This window comes from Leptonychotes weddellii, chromosome 6 (genome assembly GCF_054177405.1).
Source record: "Leptonychotes weddellii isolate Sample4059 chromosome 6, ASM5417740v2, whole genome shotgun sequence".
NCBI lineage: Eukaryota > Metazoa > Chordata > Mammalia > Carnivora > Phocidae > Leptonychotes > Leptonychotes weddellii.
In genome coordinates, this window is record NC_138374.1 from 119,773,705 (window position 1) to 119,799,598 (window position 25,894).

Below are 25,894 nucleotides of genomic sequence, written 5' to 3' on the forward strand. Positions count from 1 at the left end.
ATAGTTGCAACCTATAAAAGTTTAATATCCTCAATATATTGAAAAGATACAGAGATCGAAAAAGGAGGTGGAAAAGACCAACATTCTGACAGAAAAAATGGGGGGAAATATTAGTTTACAGAGAAAGAAATGATATGACCCTTAATCATCATCATATTATTGGGAATGCATACAAAAACCACTAAGAAACCATTACTCACCTATCAAATTAACAAAAAGTTAAGCCTGACATTATTTCTTTTGATAGACCTGTACGGCAATAGGTACATTCACACATACTAGTGGAAACTAGTAAATGGTACAACTCCTAATGGGGGAGAATTTGGCTAACATCCTGCAAAAGTACAGAAGCATTTACCCTTTACTTACCAATTCTACGCCTAGGAATCTCTTCCCAAAACACAGTGATAACAATATGAGGTAAAGTAAGCATAAAACGAATCACTGAGGCATGATTTGTAATAGCAGAGGACAGAAAACAACCTAAATGTCAATCCATATGGGCCTGGTTAAATAAACCAAGGTACACTACAACATATTGGGACTATATATCCCTAGTGGGATACAGTCTAAGGAAAAAATAATTGCATCCAACTACTTGATGGTAAACAGTAATATTAGTATTGTTACTCTGAAATTTTTATTGAAATATCAGATAAAGCAAACAAGAAATTATGCTAATATGATTAGGAAATGCTATGAACTGAACTGTTTAAGAAAATTCTTTCTTTCTACTGATTATCCATATAAACCTGTGTTTATACACATCTTCACTAGAATAGGTGTGGAAAAGCAAACTTACTGAAAAAGAACAAAGATTATTCTCAAAGATATCACCATAAAAAGGGTAAAAGCAAATAATGAATACAGGTTGGTTTTCCACACAGACACACACACACATACACATATATACATTTGGTGGGGGGGAGGTGGGAAGAGAATGAGTGAGAGAATTATGGGGAATTCTGAGCATTAGAAAAGAAAAAACAACAGACTCAGATCTGGATAACCATTATGCCTCAATAAGGGGAAAATAGAGAACCATCTTTAGAAGTACCAAGCTTACAATAGCTCTGGCTTAGGATGGATGTAAAGCACAGAGCATAGATTAAAGAGGAACTGCTTATTAAGCATTAAAAAGAAAAAGATTATAACTGAGAATATCAGATTTGAGTTACTACTGTGTACAGTTATTCTTAAACTCTACTCCCATAGAAAACTTGAGTTCCATCCAGTGAAGATGGTATACGCCTAAAAAAAGAATCATGATCTTTAAAAAATTCTAGAAAATTCCCAGTAATGGCAGATTTCCTATGGAAACCTTCCACCTTCAATTCAGAAAGTTCTAGGAAGACTTTCAATCAAGGTAGCCTGCCTTGCACTGGTCAAGCTAAGATACCAAAGACCCTCTCTTCTAGTAATTTGAATCCTGAGGGAAACAAACACACACACACAGACACTCAGGCATGCACCCACACACAGAGAAAATGATTGTAGCTAACTCACTTAAACTTCAGTACCCTGAAGAAATTATCCATTAATTCTTGTTACCCAGATCCCCAGAGCTGCTATGGTTCCTATTTCTTCTACCACTTGGTTTTCTGATTTTATGAGCTTGCCCATAATTTTACAATACTTTTTTCTTTGCTACAATTAGACTCAATTTTTGCTTGTAACCAAAGAATCCTAACTGACAGAAACCCTACCATCAGCAAATTTTGAAGTAATAAAATTGTTCTTAGCTCCTATGATGATTCCATAATGCTCCTCTGTAAGACCATGCCCTCTTTGTGTTCTGCCACCTGAACAAGTCAGGAATGCAAAGGGGTACAAGAACAACTTCTCCGTTAAAGAAAGCGAGCTGAGGGGCTCAGTTAAGCGTCCGACTCTTGATTTCAGTTCAGGTCATGATCTCAGGGTCCTGGGATTAAGCCCTGCATCAGGCTCTGCTCTCAGCAGGGAGTCTCTTCCTCTCCCTCTGCCCCTCTGCCCTTTTCTAAAATAAGTAAATCTTTAAAAAATACAACTGAGACTATGTTGCTATAAATACCTTATTACTGAGGAGAGGTCAGGGAAACAGGGTTCGGAACTTCGTTTCCTAAAGTCATACCACCATGAAGGAGAGCCAACACATCTGGAAAGTAACCACAAAAACTGACTGCCTGAGCCTGATACACTGTAAAACGTCATCTGACCTTAGAAACTAATGAACAGGGAGGACAGAACTATACCATTTCACATTTGCTATTTAAAGTTGTATTCCTTTATCAAAAATCTGTCTCCTGACAAGGTAAAAAACAAACAAAAACAAAAAACAAACAAAAAACAGCTACAACATTCTTCCTGGTAGGTTTATTTGAGAGAAAAAAATAAATGACTCCTCTACCCTGAAGACAGAAAATTAACAGCTGGGTAAAATTAATATAATTTTTACAAAAATAAAATGAATTTTTAAATCAAACTTCATAAGCAATAATCCCAAATTTAAACTATTTACATGATCTGAGTGTCTATAAGTACACCTACATTTAACAGTATGTTTAAACTGAAGTTATCTTCTCTCACCTCTAAATTTAATACCTTTTCATCATTATCTCGGTTAATGTCTATCCCCAGTCAGTGGCCACATGAGAATACCAAGAGTCACCCTTGCCACTTCCTTCTCTTGTTATCACCATTATCGATCTATCCCCAAAACCTGGATTCCTAATGGAATCCATCCACTCTTCTTCATCTTACTCCTCTAGTAGTTCAAATGAGTATCTCTCACTTGACCCTGCAATAATACTTCACAACTGCCTTCCTCATATTCATGCAATCTGTTTCCCATTCTACAGCCAGAATGGTACTTTCAAAACAAAAAGCTATTCACATCATTCCAGTGCTTCAAAGGCTTCCCAATGTTCTTAGGATAAAGACCAAAATCCCTAAAATCTTTGGCCAGCTATAAGATCCATAAATGGGTCTCTTCCTTGTTAATAATCTCTCTGCCCAATCTTTTGATCCCATTTGTGCCTTCTACTTTATTCTATAAATTACCTCTTTCTTCCTCAAGATTAATTTTAAAGGCAATAAACAACAACAACAACAAATCCTAGACTAGAAACAGTGAGTTGAAATCTGACTCAGTAAAACTCACCTTTTTGGCTTATAGCATTTTTATTCTACTTGAAAGGAAACCTTTTTAAGGCAGCAAATCAATTTTTCTCTATAGTGATAAGACTCATTCACTGATTTCAATACAAATCGATACAAAAAGAAAGTACGAGCATCCTAGAAATAACTATAAACAGTTATACAAACTTTAAATCCCTCTCAATCATCTTGGACTATATAGAAATGAATTTACAAACTGCCTATTAAAACTTAAATCATATAAAAAAACTAATCATAAACAGAGAAGCAATGGTGAAAGTGCTGATGATCAAGTTTACCAAAAGCCACATGTTTTAAAGGACTGCATATCAGTGCCTTTTTTTTTTTTTAAAGATTTTATTTATTTATTTGAGACAGAGAGAATGAGAGACAGAGAGCATGAGAGAGAGGAGGGTCAGAGGGAGAAGCAGACTCCCTGCCGAGCAGGGAGCCCGATGCGGGACTCGATCCAGGGACTCCAAGATCATGACCTGAGCCGAAGGCAGTCGCTTAACCAACTGAGCCACCCAGGCACCCATATCAGTGCATTTCTAACCAGGGATTATGATGCCTAAGAAGATCAAGAAGTGAGGTTTAACTTTCCTCAATAACAAATTCAATACAAATGAAATTGCTGGGCATGATTTCCCAAACAGACCAGTCTGACCACGTTAAATTTTAGAACTTCAACATTAGGCTAATAAAATTCTTGAGCCCAGTCCTCTTCAGAGTTGAAGAAACATCTGTAAGTCTGTTCACTTATTTGATAGCCTAGGTATTGAATCATAAGCTGTAGATGAAACGATGGACAAAAATCATTAAGTTGTTGAGATAATACTCCTTTAACAAAAAAAATCCATTTATCAAATCTTCATAAAAATGAAAAGACAACTGTGATATCTGTCATTCAGGAAAAATACACAATGCTTCACAAGTATGTAACAGGGGATCTGACCTAATCTGTGTTGCCTAGGGTCAGAGAGACTTCTGTGAGGAAATGTTAAAGCTAATGTCTAAGAGATATTAGACGTTAATCAGGCAAAGAGGGAACAATTCAAGGAAGAAGGAACTACAGGTACGATGGCCCTAAGCATGGAAAAAACAAAGACAAAAATAAAGAGAAAGATTATTAACGGCTGATGCTAGAAAGGTTAAAAAATGGAGGAGTGGGGGAGGGGGGGACAGGTAAAACCACATGAAGACTTACAGCACATATTAAGAACTATGGTTTTTCATCCCAAGAGTAAAAGAAAACCATTGAAAATACAGCAGTATTTAGGAAAGAAAAAAAAAAAGCTGAGGCTAGGTCATGTCTAACGGCCTCTGTCTTAACTGTTTTTGAAGCACACTGGCTACAACGTGAAGAACATACTGAAGAGATGTATGAGTGACAGGAGAACAATTATGAGACTACTGCACAATCCAAGGAAGATATAAAAATAATTTGGAGCAGAGTATGGTAGTGATATGGAGATAAAGAATTCCAGAGATGTTAGGATGTAAGTTAACAGGCCCTCATGATGCCTAGATATTGGAAGTGAGGGAAAGGGAAATAGGTGGCAAGGATGATGCCTAAAATCCTGGCCTGGGCACTGAGGAGACAATGATGCCATGTTTATAGAGAGAAAAAACACTGTATGAGATCCTGATTGACCAAGGAAGACCCAGTAAAGGGCCATCAAGAAATATATAAAAGGACTGTGAAGTGGAACTGAATTATGAGGCGCCAGTCTTATTAAGAGCAAGAGGAAGAATGATCGAGACAAACAAAACTGCAAAGAAAAAGGCCAGGAGGTTGAGAAAAATTTGACAAGTTTGCAGAAAAACAGAAAAGAAACAGTAAAACAGAATTGCAGTCAGGACATTTCTTAAAACCTTTACTACAGAGCAGGGGGTTGTGGATCCTTAATCTGGATGGGGAAAAAATAAAATTACAATTTTATTTTCACCAACCTCTAATAGAAATTAACATTTCCTTAAACCACATTACTATTAACACTGGCATGACTTTGTCACCAAAAGAAATCAGGTGTTTTGTTTTGTTTGTAAAGATTTTATTTATTTGACAGACAGAGAGACAGTGAGAGAGGGAACACAAGCAGGGGGAGTGGGAGGAGAAGCAGGCTTCCCGCCGAGCAGGGAGCCTGATGCGGGGCTCGATCCCAGGACCCTGGGATCATGACCTGAGCTGAAGGCAGACGCTTAACGACTGAGCCACCCAGGCGCCCCAGAAATCAGGTCTTTTGATATCACATTACAACTGTTACAGAAATCTTGAAATACTGTGTACGCTCATCACACTTTAAAATTCTGGCATTTATTAGATTTGTCACTAGATCTTGTTATATAATGCATTAGTAGAGAAGCACAAATTACCATGTCATAAATTTGTATTTTTAAAGTCTCTTGATAATTTTCTTTCAATACAATCGGTCTTCTTTATCTTGTGTATTTTATTTTATGCATTAAAATATTATTCAGGGGCGCCTGGGTGGCTCACTTGGTTAAGCTTCTGACTCTGATTTCGGCTCAGGTCATGATCTCAGGGTCATGAGATCGAGCCCCATGTTGGGTCCCGTGCTCAGTGTGAAGTCTGCTTGTTCCTCTCCCTCTGCTCTTCCCCCCGCTGGTGCTTGCTCTGTCTCAAATAAATAAAATCTTAAAAAAATATATATTATTCAGAGAGAGGACTCATATAGGCTCATAGGATTCACTAGTCCACTAAATGGGTCCATGGCACAAAAAAAGACTATAACCTCTAAGGTACAGAAAAAAAAAAACACTATTCCTAACAACTAAATGCAACTTTTGGTGCTTGTTTGGGCCCTATTTCCAATGAATGAACTACAAAAAACATTTTTCAAAAAAATTAAAGAAAATGGAAAATGAAATAGGTAAGAGGATAAATTATTTTCTTTGGCGATGTGCAATAATGCCTCTGTGGCTAAGTAAAAAGAATTTAGTATTTTTTAGAAGTGCAAAGTATGCAGGAACAGTGTCTGGGTTTTGCTTTACAATACTTCAGGAAAAAAGGGAGATGTGGGACAGATGAAGAATGGTTTAAAAATAATTACAGAAATCTGTGTGATGGGCAGATAGAAAAAACATATGCTGTATTCTCTAATTATATTTATGTTTGTAATTTTTCACAATTAAGGGGGGAGGGGATCTACTGATTGCTTTGCAAAAAGAAGTACCCAAAAGGGAAAAAAAATTTACAAAGAAGCACTGTCGTTTGAAGAACAAGTAAAGAAAGATGCCCTTTTCTTCAGTCTGATGATATCCTAGACTACCTAGGTCATCTGACTTGATGAGGGTGTGACGTAAGTAGGATTCTCCCCCACAATGTTCAGGGAAGACAGCACCATTATTAAAAACAGCTTTGGCACTATTCATATCTTATGAGTATGCACTCCTTTGTCTAACAGCGCTCATTTCAAAGAAAAAAAAAACAATTTGTCATTATTATCAGCTGCCTGGGCCTAGAAAATTAGTCTTTGATCAAACTAGCACATCATAGCATTAGAAATAGTTATTGTTTAAGAAAAATAATAAGTTACAGTCATAAGCTAACAAGAACTGATGACATTTAGGCTTCACACTTAGGAGAACCTGACGTTTGAAAGAACAGGGTAGGAGAAGGATGAGGATAGCTAGGTAATTTGTGCTTCCTTACTAATGCATTATATAACAAACATTGCAGGGCCAGATCACTGGAATCTTCATGTCTGCTACAAAGCAAAAAATCTGGATGGGGGTAGGGGAATGCTGTAGTTAGGCACCTGGACTATACAAGATGGTTCCCAGGGTTATTCCCAAATAATAACTAACTGAAAAGGAAACCTTTCCATTTTTTGTAATTGGAATAGGCTACATACATCTCTTCAGCTTAGCATATTTAAGGTAGGAACACTAAGGAGAATCTGCAATCTGCAGGAAGGTGGGCTTTAATCCTCTCTTCTTATCCATGCCACTTACTCTGTCCTGCTCTCCTCACTCCTCAACAGACTCATCATCTGCTCCTCTTTCTGCGAAGTGTTTTCTCAGTCTGGCTGACAGAGCAAAAAGCCTTATAACTTTGTTCCCCAAATATCACATTCTCACACACCAGGAGAATGTGTTAACAAAACTTGATACATTCTTTTATTATGAGAGTTTTCTTTTAAAAAAATACCAAAAATCCATTTTATTTGGCTTTAAGCAATAAAAAATTCCTTATTATAACAGATTGATAAAATTTTAATTTCTTCAGTACTAGGAAATTTATCTTTTAAGTATCTCACTGTTGTTAGTCTAAAATCCAAGTCCATCATTAACAATTTTCATTTAATGTTCTTGAATATCCTAACACAAACAGAAATAATAGCCATGGGACGCCTGGGTGGCTCAGTCGGTTAAGCGTCTGCCTTCGGCTCAGGTCATGATCCCAGGGTCCTGGGATCGAGTCCCGCATCGGGCTCCCTGCTCCGCGGGGAGCCTGCTTCTCCCTCTGTCTCTGCTTCTCTCTCTGTCTCTCATGAATAAATAAATAAAATCTTAAAAAAAGAAAGAAATAAAGGCCATTATGCAAATGCCTCCACTCTTATACATTTAATGTTAACAGTTAAGTGTCCTTACTTCATGACTACGCCAGGTATGTGTGTGTTTAAATAGCATACTTCCTAAAATTCATTTAAATATTAATTCCTCAGGCCATAAAATTCAACTCAAGTACTGACTGCTTGATTCAGTATAAAAAATCACTATTACCTTCTACATCAATTCATAAAAATTTAACATAAGGCAAGGAAGGATTCCCTCAAAGGGTTCTGAGGGAGCATGGCCCTGCTGACACCTTGATTTGAGATTTCTGGCCTCCAGAGCTGAGACCATAAATTAGTTGTTACAAGCAAAAGAAAAAAAAATAAGCCTAAAGTTAACAACCTATAGGATAGTGGACCAAATCCAGACCCTTGCCTATTTTTGTATGTCCCATAGGCCATAACTGGTTTTTACATTTTTAAGATGGAGAAAAAAGAAAATCAAAATGATAATACTATTTCTTGACATGTAAAAATCACGAAATTCAAATTTCAGTATCCATAAAGGAGTTTTTACAGTTATGGAACGTAACCACGCTCACTCATTATATACTGTCTATGACTGCCTTTGCACCACAGCAGTTATGTACTTGAGACAGAGACCTCTCATGAATTAGCACTGCTCACTGGCACATAGCAAGAATGCAGTTTTATCATTCCATCCTATTTTAATTTTCTAAAAAGCACTTATCACTGGTATTTTGTTTGTCCCTCCCCTATTTATCACTGCACTGCATCCCCATAACCTATCCTACTACCCAGCATATGGCAGGCACACAATAAGTATTGGTCAAATGAATGCAAAAGACAGCACTTTGTGTCCACATTTGTCCATACAGCAACATTTGAATTTTAACTGCAAGTTTGGAACTTCCACCTAACCTTCAATTGACAGTAATAAATCTGAAATGTAATGACATGCTAAAAAGGCAAATATAAAGAAAATAATCTAACAAAATTCTAGAAACACCTTCCAACTGACAAATAAGCTCAGTTAATATCACATGCTCATGTACTGATATAAGCACTCACCAGTGTGTGAATTTCACCAGAGTGAAAGCACTCATTTTCAAAGACGAAATACATAAAATTTCATTACAGATGAGCCTCACAGATTTACAGAACATTTATAATCAATTTTGGTGATACAGAACACTAACTGTGAATCATGTAATGTTATCCTGCCACCAAAATAAATTCCATTCTTCTCATTAGCAGATCAGTATTATATAAAATTTTACTCATTTATTATTATATTTGTCATTGAAAATTTGTGGAGATTTTATTTATCTCCTGTTATGTAAGCACCTACCTAACATCTCTGATTCTGCCTATTAGCCTACAAGATTAAAATATATACCATCTGGCCTTTTAGAGAAAATGTCTGCCAACCCTCAATTTTAATCATTACATTTAAGCCTTTTAAATCATTACAAACTAGAAAATGTAAGGCAATAATGAAACACTCTTAAACCACACAAATTCCTTTACATTAATTACTTTTGTTATATCCAACTCTACATTTCTCTACACTCGTTAAAAACAATTTCACAGTGACGTTTCTAAGAATTCAGCTTATATAACAAACACTGAGTGGTTTTGGAAATTAGCTTTCCCTACAGACTTGATAATTGTTCAATGAATTCAACCTAAAATTACAAAGCAAAACAGAGCTTGTATGTGAAACTCCTACTGGAGTAAAAGATGACTTATTTTTTATAGGTAAGCACCAAAAATCAATACAGCATAAAGAAATAAAAGCTTAAATAAAAACAGCAGTTTTTCATTACAGACCAAATACAAATGTTAGCATATTTAGTTTAAACGTACCAACGAATACTTCAAGCACATTTTTATCAGAATTATTTATGCATTTATGAGGGGGCCCGTTATATGGGGGGGTACTCATTTATGTGTGAAAGAGAAAAATACCTTCCTTCTCCTATCACTGAAAATAGTTCTGGTAATTTGTCTAACTGAATTTTATATAAGAAGTATAACCAAGTTAATCATGAACTAAAATCAGGAAAATTTTCTATAGGATTAGTTATCCTTATTTAAAAAATCCTTAGTACTTAGCACTACATTATGTATATATGCACATCTTTCAAACAAATATGCCAAAGAAGCATTAAGATGGGTAAAAGATTTATCCCAAGACAGCATTACTTATCTATTTATAGTCTTCTACAACAGTACTCTTATTAGTACTTCTCCATTTGTACTTTAATTATATTTGTTTTTGTACTCATTCTGACTGCATTCTAAATCTTAAATACTTCTATACATTGCCAAGAAAACACTTAAATTGTAATGCTTTGTAGCACTAAAATTACTGAATTAATCAGTAGAGTGGGATTTAAGTAACCTCATTAATTTATCACTCTGAGAATAAGTGGAAGATAGAAATAAGTGATTTTCAGAATCCTGTATGAAATTCTTGCTCCTTGTGTCCCATTCCAAATCAACAAAACTGAATAGGATTAATCCTAGATCTACAGCTAGACTTCTAGCCAGGCCATCTACCGTTGCCTACTCTCTCTAGTGACAAATCAGAACCTTTGGATATCTACATCATGAATCTTAAATTCAAAAGACCTAGTCCCTAATCAATACTTTTTAATAAATCAAACAGAAGAGAATGAGATATTCAAGTCTTAAACTTGAATCAGTAATCTATCTAAAGAAATATATCATATTCACTTGGAATTAGTCAGACACACCAGTAAGAACAGAAGTCACAATGGCAAATGATGACAAAGCCCCTCTAAGCAGTGACCAAGGAGAAAGGTTCCCTGGCCTTGCAAATAGGTCTGTCTTTATTGAAGAGATGCAAATATCAAGCAGTCTTACTTTAATACAATTAAACGTTTGAAGGATATAATTTAATGTCACTGTGCAAACTTATCTTTATACCATGATCTCCCATGAGCTTCAAACACGTATGTGCTAGATATAGGAGCTGACTATTCGGGACTCTTGGCAATTACATTCCTCAGTATAAATTAATAAATCATCATTTAGCATTTCAAATGCTACTCTCATAAGCTTGAGTAACAAATATCTCATGGTATTATTACCGTGGTATTATTACCCAGTTTTTCAGCCTTTCTCTGGGCCATAGCAAATTAATAAAGAAATGCCACCTTAGTAGGCAACCTGGGATACATGCAACTAATCATCCCCAGGGACTATAACCTTCTCTGTCGCTGTTCATCAGCAGCAGTTATTTACACTTTGATTTGTTACCTAACAAAGTTGTTGGCGAAAATTCTTAACGCAATTAGAACCCGATTATATGACCACAGACTGGTCTTCAGTAATCCACAAAAGGGTTCCAATATAAAATATAAATGTAATTCCACCAGTATTCCATAACGAGGTATGTTGCATCAGCATGCTGATATTTATAAAGCTTTAAAAAATATACAAACTTTTCAAAAATACTAATAATGACTCTTGAATGTTTAGAAATAAATCATATGTGTACTATAGGTCTCCCAAACTTGGTATCTACCAATTTATTGGAAGATATTAGATCAATTATATCTATTACATTTAGTCAAGATAAGGAAAAAATGTTACCAATATAAATTTATTTAAATAATTAAGCTTTTAATGTTTATTTTTCCTGTTAAAGTAACTTTTGTAGGGGAAAAAAATGTGACAACATATACAAAAGTTCTTGATGAATTATGATGTACCCACAAATTTACTATCAGAATGCTGGTTATTATGATGCAGTTCTATGTTAAAACTCAACAATTCCTAAGGACAATGAAATATTTCATATAACCTTTTAAGATAAAATTACATTTTAATCATAGCAGAAGCTGAATTTTTGTTTTTTTTAATAAAGAAAACTAAAAGCCTTCTATATAACAGAAGTTCAAATTCTTCTGAAAGGTCAAAGAACTGCTTAATTTTAGTTCTCAAATTTGATACATTAAAATATATGAGGAATTCAATTCCAGAATATTTATAGCAATGCATGTATAAGACAGAAATGACAAAAAGACACCAAAAGACTGAAGCATCTACCAAATTTAGGATGGTAAATCATTAGATGGATAGTGTCCAGAATTCACTGTTTGTAGATGATACTAAATCAGTTATTTCTGACTTAAAATTTTGTAAAATATTAAATTGATTTGATTTCAAAATAACTCTTTGATCTTATATATTACTGCAAAAATTCCAATGCAAAGAACAAATGCTTTTTAATGACAACATAAAATATGACAACTTCAATAGTGAGACAATTACCTGAGTTCTATGGTATGCCTTTTATCTCCAATGAAGTCAAAAATAAAAATCTTAAAAAAGCTTTAATTCCTTAGCATTTCAAATGAATGTCTTCAACTTATTCACAGCAAAGCACCACTCTGAAATTTCAAATAAGAACTCAGTTTCTAAATACTAAGATTTGTCCAGACCAGAAGTAAATAAAGAGTTTAAAAACGGATACTTAAAATGAACATGGGAACAGTCACTCACAGAGGAACATGAGAAGCAGGAAAGACAAGAAGAACAACACTAAAAGAAACATCCATCAAGAAAAAGACCTGGAAAAGAAACCAAAACCTAGAATTAAAGATCAAATGAGGTTTGGCAGGGTTGGGGAGAGGGAAGGGAAGGGGATGAACTAACTAGAAATGCAATGAATATTAAGACAAATATAATTAAGACAACAAAGAAAATAAAATTTGAATATAGGATTTATATAAAAGATTGAAATTCACTGAAGATTTAAATCAATTTATGAAGACCTAGAAATGATAAAGCAAACTAAAACTCTGCCAACAACAACCAATAGAAAAGTACCTATCAAGGAATTACCTAAACATCCAATTACAGAATGTTATTAAATATACTAGGTTTTTTCATATGAACAAACTGATTCAAATCATTTGCCATGAAATTAAAGGAAATATTAAATATTAAACTTTTTGCCTCAAAATAATGAAGAAAAATACATAATATATAAAATACAGTCATGCCTGTACTAAACAACAATGGTAGTTAGTCTAAAAATATACTTGAGAAGGAGTTAGAATTTAAAAGTGATGAAGTATGTTCAATAGATTGAAGTTGTACTGATGAAGGTAAATAGAAACTGGAATGAAATGCTGTACGTAGTAGGTCCAAGAGAGATTATTTAAAAAAGTATGCTTTTGTGCACATCTGGGTCATAAATAACTATAGGTATTTATAATGACACATGAATTACAATTAAAAGATTTTATATAATCAAAATGAAATTTTATAGTATAAATTTTTATCATGCTGTTAACAAAATATTGTATTTCCAAACTGGTTTCTATTTTCTCCTGTTCTTACATTGATCAATATTAAAGCACTGAAAAAAAGGTGACATTAACATTGTTATTAAAAATTACACAACAGTTTCTAGACTACTTCTGACATATGTGCTAACATTAACTTTGTTTCTTTCAGAAATAAGTCTCAGAACTTCTGTGACTATATTAACTACATGGTCATGAGTAGATTTATTTTATTTTTTTAAAGATTTTATTTATTTATTCATGAGAGACAGAGAGAGAAGCAGAGGCAGAGGGAGAAGCAGGCTCCCTGCAGAGCAGGGAGCCCGATGCGGGACTCGATCCCAGGACCCTGAGATCATGACCTGAACCGAAGGCAGACGCTTAACCGACTGAGTCACCCAGGCATCCCTAGATTAATTTTAAAGATATCTTATAGGTATTACTAAAATCTCTAAGACATTTTGGATAAACCAATAATTATTCTTTAAAGAAATGCAAAGCTAAATTAATGGAGTCTAACTGTATAGGCTTATACCAAAAGTACCATTAACTGTGCAATGGATTTTCAATAAAGCTCAATAAAATACATAAACTAAAAAAACAAAAAAGCAGTATTATAAAAATAATGTACTTTATATGCATTAAAATTTCCTGACACCTGGGCGCCTGGGTGGCTCAGTTGGTTAAGCGACTGCCTTCGGCTCAGGTCATGATCCTGGAGTCCCTGGATCGAATCCCGCATCGGGCTCCCTGCTCGGCAGGGAGTCTGCTTCTCCCTCTGACCCTCCCCCCTCTCATGTGCTTGCTCTCTCTCATTCTCTCTCTCTCAAATAAATAAATAAAATCTTTAAAAAAAAAAAATTTCCTGACACCTATTAATGTTTTTATAATTCATTTTTCTTGAATCAGAATAGCATCAAATGTTATGTTGACAAAATACTAAGGTAAAATTAGATTTTAATATCTCTCACCACAAGGAGTATCAGTGTAAGGAGATTAATACACACCCATCTAAATAGGTGTTCAGTCTAAATACTACCTAACTTAAAAAAGGAGAGGAGGAGGGTATTTTCTGTATTATTCGGTTTAAAAAGTTTACAAATGTTACCTATGTTTAATATAAAAATATTCCTCAATAACTATAATTAATTCAATGCTATAACTGAACAGCACTGAAGAGAAATATGTAAACAAGGTATGCCTGTACACATGTAAACCTCAAAACAAATGCCAGAGAAGTTACTACAGTACCATTCTTCAGATGACAAAATTGATGCCTAATCTGTTGCAACAAAAAAGCCAAAAAACCATAATGGAAAGCTCTCTCTTGTACCTTATCTTCCCTGTATATAGACATAGTCCAGATCTATAATGAGCATGTTTTAAAAAAGAAAAAAAGCTGGAAAAATCACAAGGGCAAAACTACTATAAAAAGGATATGAGAGGTGTTTTGAGTACAGAGAAAAAAATATTGTCTAAGTGATGAACTCTTAGAAAAGTCTATAAAAATGCAAATATTAGAAATAAACTGTACAAAATATTAATACTTAAGTATTACTTCATGTAACAGGTAGTAAACATGTAAGATTAACTTTCAAAAGCTTAAGACATAGAACAAGTTACTGACAGAAACCAAATAATATTTTGTTTTGTTTAGGGGGTACACCTTTATACTGCTTAGGCTCACAGAGGACAGTACCACCCTGCTGCCTGAAATATCAAGATAGCCTACAAGTTTTGAAAATTATTTCAAGTGCAATATTCAAGCAGAATAATATACTAATGTAAATATAGAATGCAATTATGAATTATAAAAGTAATATTCTTATTTATGACCACATATTAAAATCCCAATACTTACTATGCTCTTTAATTTTTTAAAATTTTTATTGGAAGTATAGCTCACATAGTTTCAATATAAAAAATAGTGATTCAATAATTATATATATTATGAAATGCTCACCATGGTAAGTGTATTACAATACCAAATATATTCCTATGCTGTGCTTTTCATCCCATGTGACTTACTTATTTTATAACTGAGTTTGTACCTCTTAATCCCCACCATCCATTTCACCCATCCCCCCATATACCTTTTTTGATCAAATTAAATAATTTAAATCTAAATTTTTTTTTTTTTAATTTTAAGTAAGCTCTACGCCAAAAATGTGGAGCTTGAACTCATGACTCTAAGATCAAGAGTCGCATGCTCCACCAACTGAGCAGCCAGGCGTCCCTCATTTCTTTTTATATTTGAGTCCGAACAGGTAGGTAGAAAAGCCTAACCTAGCTAAGTTATTACCCACCATATGATAACTTCTTTGCAGCAATTTTTTCTCACAGGATAAAGAACACTAAGATAAACATACACAGCCATAGTAAAAATATCCCAATTACTAAAGAGGAAAAGAGTTTTTGTAACATTTAAATAAACTAGTCTTCGTAACTTTGAATGAACATGGCATCATTAAACACGTAATATTAAATATATCCGTGAAGCTATAGTTGCCTACATTTACGCCTAAATCAAAGTAAGATTATATATAAAATTATAAATTCATAATAAAAGTAACCATCATTTATTTGTTGAGTCTTCCCTGTGCTAAGCATTTTATATAGTCTTTTAGTCCTCAACAAGACTATGATATGTTCTATTACCTTTATTACAAAATAAAAACAAGACCACTCAATGGAAGGTTAAATAATCTCACCTTCATTAGTGGCATAATGAGTGGAAGAATTAGGATTCAGAGCCAGAACTGAGTTCGAACCCTTAAATACGTAGTGCTTTCAACCGATTACCTTCTCTTTAACAATATAACACTGCCTTTATTTATTTATTTATTTAAGATTTTTTATTTATTTATTCATGAGAGACAGAGACAGAGAGAGAGAGAGGCAGAGGGAGAAGCAGGCTCCCAAGGAGCAGGAAGCCCGATGCGGGACTCGATCCCAGGACCCTGAGATCATGACCTGAGCCGAAGGCAGACGCTTAACCATCTGAGCCACTCAGGCGCCCTAACACTGCCTTTAGATCAAGAATTTCAAACTGAAAGGCCAGTAGGGTCTAAGAAGGTAGTACCACTGACCCTTGAACAACATGGGTTTGAGTAGCAAAATGCACTTATATGTGGATTTTTTTTATAGTACAGTATCAAAAATGTATTTCTCTTATTTCTAAATGTTTTCTTTTCTCTAGCTTACTTCATTATTATAATACATCTAACATACAAAATATGTGTTAATACACTGTATGTTATCCACAAGGCTTCCAGTCAAGAGTAGGCTATTAGTAGTTAAGTCTGGGCAAGTCAAAAGTTATATGCAGATTTTCAACTGCCTGCAGGGGGTAGGGGGTGTCAGTACCCCTAACCTCAGTGTTGTTTAAAGATCAACTGTATAAATAAGTGAATAAATAAATAGATCAAGGACAATAGAGCAGTGAGGCCTATGGGCAACCTACAGAAAACATCCCAGCTAAAGGTAGTCATTGTTTGGATCAGTGTGACTCTTACTACAGAACCAGTACCCAGTCATGCCAGACAGCTTTTCAAAAGAAGCTGAAAATCCAGATTGTTTTTGTGACATACTTTTTTTTTTTTTTAAGATTTTATTTATTTATTTGACAGAGAGAGAGATAGCGAGAGCAGGAACACAAGCAGGGGGAGTGGGAGAGTGAGAAGCAGGCTTCCTGCCGAGCAGGGAGCCCGATGTGGGACTCGATCCCAGGACCCTGGGATCATGACCTGAGCCGAAGGCTGACGCTTAACAACTGAGCCACCCAGGCGCCCTGTGACATACTTTTAATTTTAAATCTTAGTGCATAAAACAAAATTTAAATGACAGTGGATGCCTAATAAAACATATGTGGGACCACACTGAGACTGGCACAATGAATGATCCCAGAAGTACGCTGAGAGAGGCACATGATGTCACTGCACTAGCATTTATAAACAGACAGGCTGCATCTAACTCTGGGAAGAAAATTTCCCATAGGCACCCTTAAAATCTACACAATAATCATTACAATAAGCACTCAAAAATATGTGCTGAAGGAAAAGGAGAGTGTTTATTACTAAAGTCTTAATCAACTGTCTCCATCTTCTGCTAACCTAGATTCTAGACACAACTCTAGAGCATTACTGCTACTAGAGCACTCCCATAACACCCCAAGCAAAGATGAACAAGTTAATTAACAACCAAATGAGAATGAAACAGGGGAGCTGGAAGGATACTAATAAATGTGTTCCTGCTTAAGAATATAACTTTATATGAATTAAGAGACTGAGATTCTGGATTTTACTAAATAGTGAAAGTTGATGGTGATTACACCTCTAATGTAGATACTGAATATCCATCCAACTGTACTTACTATTAGGAAAATGGTTCCCCAAAAAAAAGGCTTATTATTAAAAACTACAATTCTGTTGGAGTCAACTCAAAGAACAATCTTAAAGGAAAAGCTTTTGATCTGCACAATTTCAGAGTATAAAATGTTTCCTCAAAAATGAAGACAGCAAGGTAACTGAGAGTCAGTGATATTCAGTAAGAACTAAGAAAAGAATAAACAGGGGCTAGATTATGTGACCTTCCTACCTGAACATTAATAAGCTAGATCGGGAGGTTAAATGAAGTAGTTCTCAATTCAATTATCAAATCCTCACAAATAACAAGAGTGAACTGTGATCTATCTTTTTATTCCTTCTTCAGTGGAACCACAGGTAAGTTCTTTGCCAACATAGAAAAGTCTTCATCATCTCCTTTTCTTTTCTACATAATGAAAAGCACTGTTAAGTGGCACTTTGTTCGTCTAAGATGGCTCCTTTCACAAAAGGGATCCATACAAATACATTCTGGTGTTCCCTATACTAAATGGTTTCTAGTCCCAACCCAGAACTACTAAGATAGTTTCACTTAAACTAATTCTACACAATTCTAGTTCTTTCCAGTGTTCTCAAAAGGAGGGAGAAAAGGGGCAAACAAGCCTGGGAAAATGCGCATACTCTTGTCTTCCAATTTAGATATTTATATATTAAAAATGATGAAATTCCTATACCACAAAATCTGTTTAATCTAGTGTTTCTTAAACATTATACAACCCAATTAACACATTTTGGGGAAAGTCTACCAACTCCAAAAAGCCCCTTAGCAACTCCAACATCCATGTCTTATGCCATTGTATTTCTTGGCCTAAGTCAAAAGGTAACCAGACTTAACTATACAAACAAGTAACTTTAAATATACCTGGGATTCTATTCATATATTGAATTTCTATAAATTATCTTCAAAAACAAATATCAGAGCCTTAATTTTTTATAAATTCCAATAACTTAAGATTCTTATGAAATACTGTCAAAACACATACTCCTTTTTCTATAACAAATGAAGACAAAAAATCAATTACATAAAAATTTCTAGCCATCTGCACAACTTGATTAACTTAATCTTATATCTAACCAGAGTCCTGTTAAATATAAGATTAAGTTAAGACTCTGGTGTCTTGAACTTAAAAGATATATAGACCAATCCTAATATAGACTGGTACTAATTTTAGTAACTATGTAGATCAACTAAACATGTCAAAACCCTGGAAAGCAGTGGTACCTAAAATGAGCTCATATGCAAACTAGAAAGGAAGTCACATCTGGGCAACAAAGCTTTTAACATACGTTTAACTGCTTTTGTGTGTCTGGGTGGATATCACAAGAGAAATCTTCACTGGAGAATAAGACAAAGTTGGTGAAACTCACAAGCTCATAAATAGGTAATAATTCCAAAAGAAAAGAGACAAGGAAAAACATTACACTGGAAGCATAAGCCTGAGATTCAAGTAAAAAGAAACAATTATCAGAGCAACTTCAAAGCTTTCAAGTTCAAACCTCTGCATGTATTCTCTAACAACTGCTAAAATGAATCAGGTCACAAACAGTACAGAGACTCAAACGGGGTATTAAAATACAGAAAGTACCAACAATTTGAGCATTCCCACACAATGTCTCTATGTGATTATTTCTGTAAAAACAAACACGATAAATTTGTTTAAATTTGTCTCTCTTGTAAGTATATTTAGAAGCAAAGTCTAATGAGGAAGCAGAGTCCTATCACTCTGTTTAATTAAGAAGCTGTCCTTGGATTTTAGAAAAACTGTTCTGTAAAAAGCATCACTATAAAAACTATCACTAATTTTACTATTTGCACAGAAGCTCAGTAATGAAACCAATTTCACGGCATTTCAGATGAGACAAAAGTTAAAACAACAATGACCACAACCACAAAAAACTCCCCCTGATGGTTACCTAAGGATAACAACTATAGTTTCACGATAATTCACTTAGGGAATGGCCAGTGGGCAAGTTCTATTCCCAAGAAAATGTCAATAAATGAATCTTTTAAAAATTTAATCCTACAGTCATTAGCTACATTTTGAAGTCAGGAAGTATTAGGCAGATCTCATAAGATGAGTATTATCTAATCTTTTACCTCCTTCCCCTCATTCACTACGCTGTGGATACCGGCCTTCATGCTATTACTCTACTGGGCCTCAATCTTGACCCTTGAATGTCTTCCATAGAATGCTTTTCTGTAAGGTCTGTGCTCAACAGTCACCTGCTGAGAGGCCTCTCTGACTACTCCCTCTACAGAAGCCTTATCTATCTTATTTATAGCTATAGTCCCAGCAACTAGAACAGGGTCTGACACAAGTGCTCAATAAGTACTTGTTAAATGAATTAATGAGCTCATATACAATTTCAATCATACAAAAACAAATCTGATGACAGCTTAAAAACAAGTGTATTAGCAAAATATCTAATACTCAATTCCAATTTGAAGTCCAGGAAAAAAAAAAAAAGGTCAACTTTTAATATTAGATTCTCCACATTTATTTGCTATCTGCTCTGGAAGAGCATGTCAAGATATATCTTAATTCTGAAAAATCACAGCAAATATATGATGATTCCATGTCATATTGAGTCCTCAAAGATCTGATGATTCGTAAACAAAGAAAGTAAGTTTGGTATTAGCTTTAAAATATACAGGTACTCTAATACATCCACATAGTATTTTAAAGTATAATAATAATCTGTAATATAAATACTCAAAATAAGGTTAACAGAATTCCTGCTCTACATTACCAAGTCCTATCACTGACTAAATAAAAATTAAGTGTTAAATATGGCCTAATCAGAACATCCAGAAATTTATATAAAAGAAAGTCTGCCAAAAGTGAGCCAAAGGCTTATAATTGTGGACATCCAAGTACTTGGTTCTGGCAAGTATGCACTTTGTAAATATTACATCAACCATTACAACCTGTTTTTTTTAAAGAGCATAAGGCATTACATTTTAAAGAACGTAAGATAGTATGGAAAATAATTCTCCCAAATTGGACCTTGTAACTCCTCACTGGCATTAAATACTCTAACCAGGTAGCATCCATCCTTCTCGCAAGTTAATCAAAACAGCTCAACTCAATTAAACCAAAAAAAGGATATCCACAAATCAAATAATCAACGTACAGATCTATCGGCACAATTAGTCATTAAAGATAAATGTTTGAAATAGAAAATAATGGAGAACAAAGATTTTCTTCAACATCTGCTACGCACATTAAATGCCTGGAACAAAAGAACCTCTGCAGTCAAAGTGACTTACCGTTACAGATTTCAGTGTCATACCATGGTAGGTGCCCATAGTGTCGATTTTGAAGCCTTCCGTTTCTACAAAGAAAGGGGGTTTGCTGTTAGATTTTATGTATTTCGTGATCAATAACAAACCTAAAGTAATAATCTGTGTTATAATCTGACAGTTAATAGTATAACAAAGCAGCAAATGTACTATACATAGAAAATTAAATTACATACCTATGAAGATAAAAACTTTAAAAGGGATACTAGTCCCAAAAATATATTCAATACATGCCAGAGAGGCCTTTCTATAGAAGAAGTTGCTTAAGACTAATTTCTACAATTGTGTTCAAAAGTTTTGATATTTTGGGAATATCAAAAATAGACTGAATAAAAGACTTTATAACCTCCAAATTATTTACTTCCAATACTCAATTACATTAGCACTAAAAGCTTCTACTACCATGAGAAGGCATTAAATTATAATAAGTTGTGTAGGCATATATTACATAACCTGTAGAAAAGCAATGCTGTATATAGTGACAAAGGTTCCAGGACAGAGTCTCAATATGCCTTTCTGTAAAGGCATATTACATTAATACAAATACATTAAATATTTTACACATTGCAAGCCATATGTCTCTATCACAACTACTGATTTTGCAGGTACAGTGCAAAAGCAAGATAAACAAAATATATAAACAAATGGGCATGGTCTGATTTGGCCCACAGAGGATCGGATTTGGTCTGTGAGCTGTAATCTGCCAAACCCTACTTTACATAATGCATTCCACAAGAAAAACACTGCAATGAATAAAAGAATGAACCACTGTATTTCTACAGCATGTAGAAATTAGAATAAGTTATCAATCTAATGTTGTAAACTGAAGTGGAGATTTCAGATTATGCAGGAAAAAAATCATAAAAGTTAAACTTTCAGTTGCTTCTACCTCATCTTTTTCCACAAATCAAGATAAATGAAGATCCCAAGAGAAATTACAATGATGTTAGTGCACTTCACTAACCACCACAATAACATGGAAACGGTTCACTACTGCATTAGCCAGTATATCATGTAAGCTACCCCCAAATAAGCCCTCACATAGTTACTAAAATCTATGCTTCCCAAGTTCTCAATGTATACCTTTATAATTTCAGAAACATGATTTGATATATAGAATCTCCAGTCTGAACTTTTGAGAAGCAGAATGTTAATAACAGGAAATACTTATAGATAGCTTATTATATACCAGTCACTATTCTAGATACATTATTAACTAGTTTCATCCGCACAATGAAACTAAAAGATAGATACTACTACTATAATTAGTATTGCAACGAAACACAAGAGGAAATTAAAACAGAATGCAGTTAATTTATCAAAATTCACGCAAAAAGTAACTGTGGTACAGGAAATCTGGATCCAGAATTCACGCCGTTAACCAGGGGTTGGCAATTTTTTTTTTGAGAGAGAGAGAAAGAGAACGCAACCCGTCATTGGGGGATGAGAGGTAGAGGGGAGGGGGAGAGAGAGAATCCCAAGCAGGGTCCACACCCATTGCGGAGCCCAACGCAGGGCTCAATCTCACGATCATGCCTTGAGCTGAAATCAAGAGTCAGATACTTAACTGACTGAGCCACCTAGGAGCCCCAGGGGTTGGCAAATTTATTTTGGAGAAGACCAGATAGTATTTTAAGGCTCTGCAGGCCACACAATCTCTGTCACAACTCAACACTACTGTCACAGCACCAAGGAACCACAGATAATACATAAATGAATGCCACTGTGTTCTAGCAAAAGTTTATTTATAATATGTGCTGGGCCAGACTTGGCCTGCAGATGTCTGCCAACACCTGCTCGTAAACATCACACACATCTCACATTCAGCACCACCACAGTAAGGGGAATATAAAAATGAAGTAACTTGCCTTCTTTTCCTTTGAATCTTTCCTGGTCATATCTGTTGTAAGCAGCTGGGATAGGCTGTTTGGTACGCAATGTGGGATCCTGCAGAAAAATTAATTATGAGTTACATATTACCATTTTAAATTGTTACTTAAAACTCAGAATAAAAATCACAATAAGTGTATTATTTTCTATGCTTTTTTTTCTTACAATGGCCAATAAGACAAAAGTGGGGAATCATTTGATGCTTATTTTCAAGATATTGTTTACTGGTAGAAAATTACCATTGCTATCAGGGACAGGGCAAAGGACTCCAAATAAACTTGTATCAAGGCAAAATGCAAAACTCTTACAAACTGGAGAAATAAAATAGGTGTGCTTAATAATTTCATTCTAAGTACTTAAATTTCTTCATGAAATAATAAACGCCCCAATTATGAATTGTTTTTAAGAAAAAACCTTAATTCAAAGCTTACTGAACTGACATTTTAGAGCCTTTTAACAGAATTATTCTCCAAATTGTTATTAATATTTAAATAAATGAGAACTATGAAATAAACCCATTATAAATGCACGAGATAAGACTGAAACTAAATTATAAAGGTGTTACTTGTTAAGATACTTAGAGTAAGTTGTCAATCTAATGTTGTAAACTTAATTCACAAACACTTTATCTAAAATTCAGTTTGGGGCACCTGGGTGGCTCAGCTGGTTAAGCATCTGCCTTCGGCTCAGATCATGATCCCAGGGTCCTGGGATCAAGCCCCACGTTGGGCACCCTGATTCTCCCTCTCCCACTCCCCCTGGCTTGTGCTCTCTCTCTTTGTCAAATAAATAAATAAAATCTTTAAAAAAATTCTTAAAAAAATAAAATTCAGTCTATAATAATCTAAAAAAGCATATTTAAAGAACATTCCCAAAACTGCTTGGGAAATTCATGGTATTCAGAAAGACTAAAGTACTCTTCATTTTGTTACAACAGGATGCTACCCTACATATTAATCCAGACAAAAGATAGAAAGATAATTAATTCAAGATGCTCCCTAGGTATACACTATAGCTAAAGGCCAAAATTAAAATTTTTATGTATCTTAATGATTATAGAAATACAGGAAAAAACTCAATCACAAGGATAATGGTTTAACTGTTTTAAGATCTGACATGTTTCCTACCAACTGCTATTCAAATCAACCAATTCGTAATTATAAGCACCCTGTGTTTTACCATCACAACATTTGTCTCACTACTTTTTTTTACTCATCTCTAAGTTCTACTAGACTTTAAGCTCAAAGAGGGCAGGTATCTCTTGTATTTTTGTCAGCACACTGCCTGACAAGAGTAGGCACTTAAGTACTTACTGGAAAGTCAACTCAAAGTATCAACCTAAATACCAATAAAAGTCTACTAACCTCTTAAGAATTAAATACCAATGATTTTATGAACAAGCGAAGACTGTGTTGGTGCGCTTTCAAATTTTAATGTACTTTCAAAAAAAACCCTATATAACATAAAAACAATTTTATCTACGTTTATTTCCTTTGTTGATTTATATGAAACTAGCTGGAAGGATTTTCAACAAAACTGGAGGACATGTTTGAGTTTAAATTTAAATATAACCTATACGCCATACATGAAATTTACTTTGGAGGGGTCCTAAGTAGCAACTCAATGAGTGAGGCAGTCAACTCTCCAAATGGCTAAAACTAAGGTACCATGAAAGAACCAAATAATCTGTGATCAGGAGAAACACAACATATCCACCAGGAAGTCACACATAACCAATGATTTCAGAAAAAGCCCCAAAACAGACAGTAATAGGGATTTTTATCTCTAACAATGGTAAGGATTCTCCCAAGCAACAATGAATAGGTCTGTTACTTACTTTACACAACTTCTCAGAGGGTTTTCCTAATTTGCCCCTTTCAGATTCTAACCCAAGTGTGTCTCTAAGAATTATTGCTTAAGTAACTTTATTTTTCTGTTTTGGTTGCTTGGGGTTTTTTAAATTGTTACTGTTGTTGTTGGTTTATCTTTTGACCCCCTTTTCCTATTTCTCACACTCCTCACCCACCCTCCACCTCTAGCAACTACCACATCTATATCTCTATCTATATCTCTGTATAAAGCTTGCTTTGTTTTTAGAGTCCACATAAAAGAAAGAGCACAAAGTATTTGTCTTTCTCTAACTTATCTCACTTAGCATAATGCCCTCAAGGTCCATCCATGTAGTCACAAAAGTCAAAATTACATTATATTTTATGGCTGAATAATATTCAATTGTGTGTATATAACACAATTTCTTTATCCGTTCATCCATCAATGGGACACTTGTTTCCATATCGTGGCTATTGTAAATAATGCTGTAATGAACATGAAGATGCATATATCTTTTCAAGTTAGTGTTTTCATTTTCTTCAAATAAATACCCAGAAGCAGAATTGCTGGTACATACAGCAGTTCTATTTTTAATTTTTTTGAGGAACTTCCATGCTGTTTTCCCTAGTGGCTACACCAATTTACATTCCCACCAAGAGTGCACAAGGGTTCCTTTTGCTCCACATCTTTGAAAACACTTACTTCCTGTCTTTTTGATAACAGCCAATCTAACTTGTGTGAGGTGAGATCTCACGGTGTAAGTGTTAATGGTGGGGAAGATTTTCACATATTTCAAGAATATTGAAGCAGCAAAAGGTTTAAAAAGCTACTGATTTAAAAACTTCAAGATGAGATGTTTTCAAAATTACAATACTGAGAAGAGTCATTTTCATTAAAATTAATATATAAGCAGTAACACATTCTTACCACAGGTGCTGCATTTGGGGCTGGTCGCTGTTCAGGTGCACGCCCTTCTTCTCTAGCTTTTACAGACTGAAGAATTGCAAAAATATTTTTGGAAAAATTCTAAAATATAAATGGATCTTAATTAGCCCACTTAAAATTAAGTATTCAAGGCAGTAAGTTTGTTTAATAAACAATTTCAGACTTTTTTTTTCCTATTAGTTCTTCCCTACTACATCACTGAGGTGTTCTTTACTATACACACAAATAAAAATTAAAGTACTACTAAAAATTGATCCCCAAACCAAATTATTATAAACATATTGTTATTCATTTATTTTTATTTTACTTAAACTGTTTAATTGGCTATAAATATATTCATATTCTGCATCTATTCAAATATGTAGCTAGGAAACAAGTTACTGAAATAAAAATGAGATTTGTTGACACAAGAGGCTTCTCCATTCATAACGAAATCAATTACTATACTTCTTCTAAGTATAATAAACTCCAGTACTAATCTCAGATTGCTGTAATTTATATGAGATGTTGAAAATTTTAAAATACTGTTTGTTAGGAGTTACT

At 34.4% G+C, this 25,894-nt stretch overlaps 1 protein-coding gene and 1 long non-coding RNA gene across 5 annotated transcripts in view; both read right to left on the minus strand.

Moving 5' to 3' along the window:
- CDC73 (cell division cycle 73) overlaps nt 1–25,894 on the minus strand; it is a 239,475-nt gene that overhangs the window by 188,015 nt on the left and 25,566 nt on the right. For all 4 annotated transcript variants that reach the window (XR_014146573.1, XM_081825154.1, XM_081825155.1 and 1 more), the window contains exons 8-10: nt 25,334–25,432; nt 22,555–22,633; nt 20,654–20,718 (exon numbers count right to left, since the gene is read on the minus strand). Coding sequence is in view for 3 of the 4 variants with exons in the window: in XM_081825154.1 (XP_081681280.1) it covers nt 20,654–20,718; nt 22,555–22,633; nt 25,334–25,432 (243 nt within the window). In the remaining variant the exon portion in view is untranslated. The remainder of the gene's footprint in view (nt 1–20,653; nt 20,719–22,554; nt 22,634–25,333; nt 25,433–25,894) is intronic.
- On the minus strand, nt 3,017–4,266 carry LOC145722358 (uncharacterized). The gene is made up of 2 exons (XR_014146571.1): nt 3,683–4,266; nt 3,017–3,471 (listed from the first exon to the last, which is right to left on the minus strand). It is a non-coding gene; the product is annotated as an uncharacterized LOC145722358 (long non-coding RNA).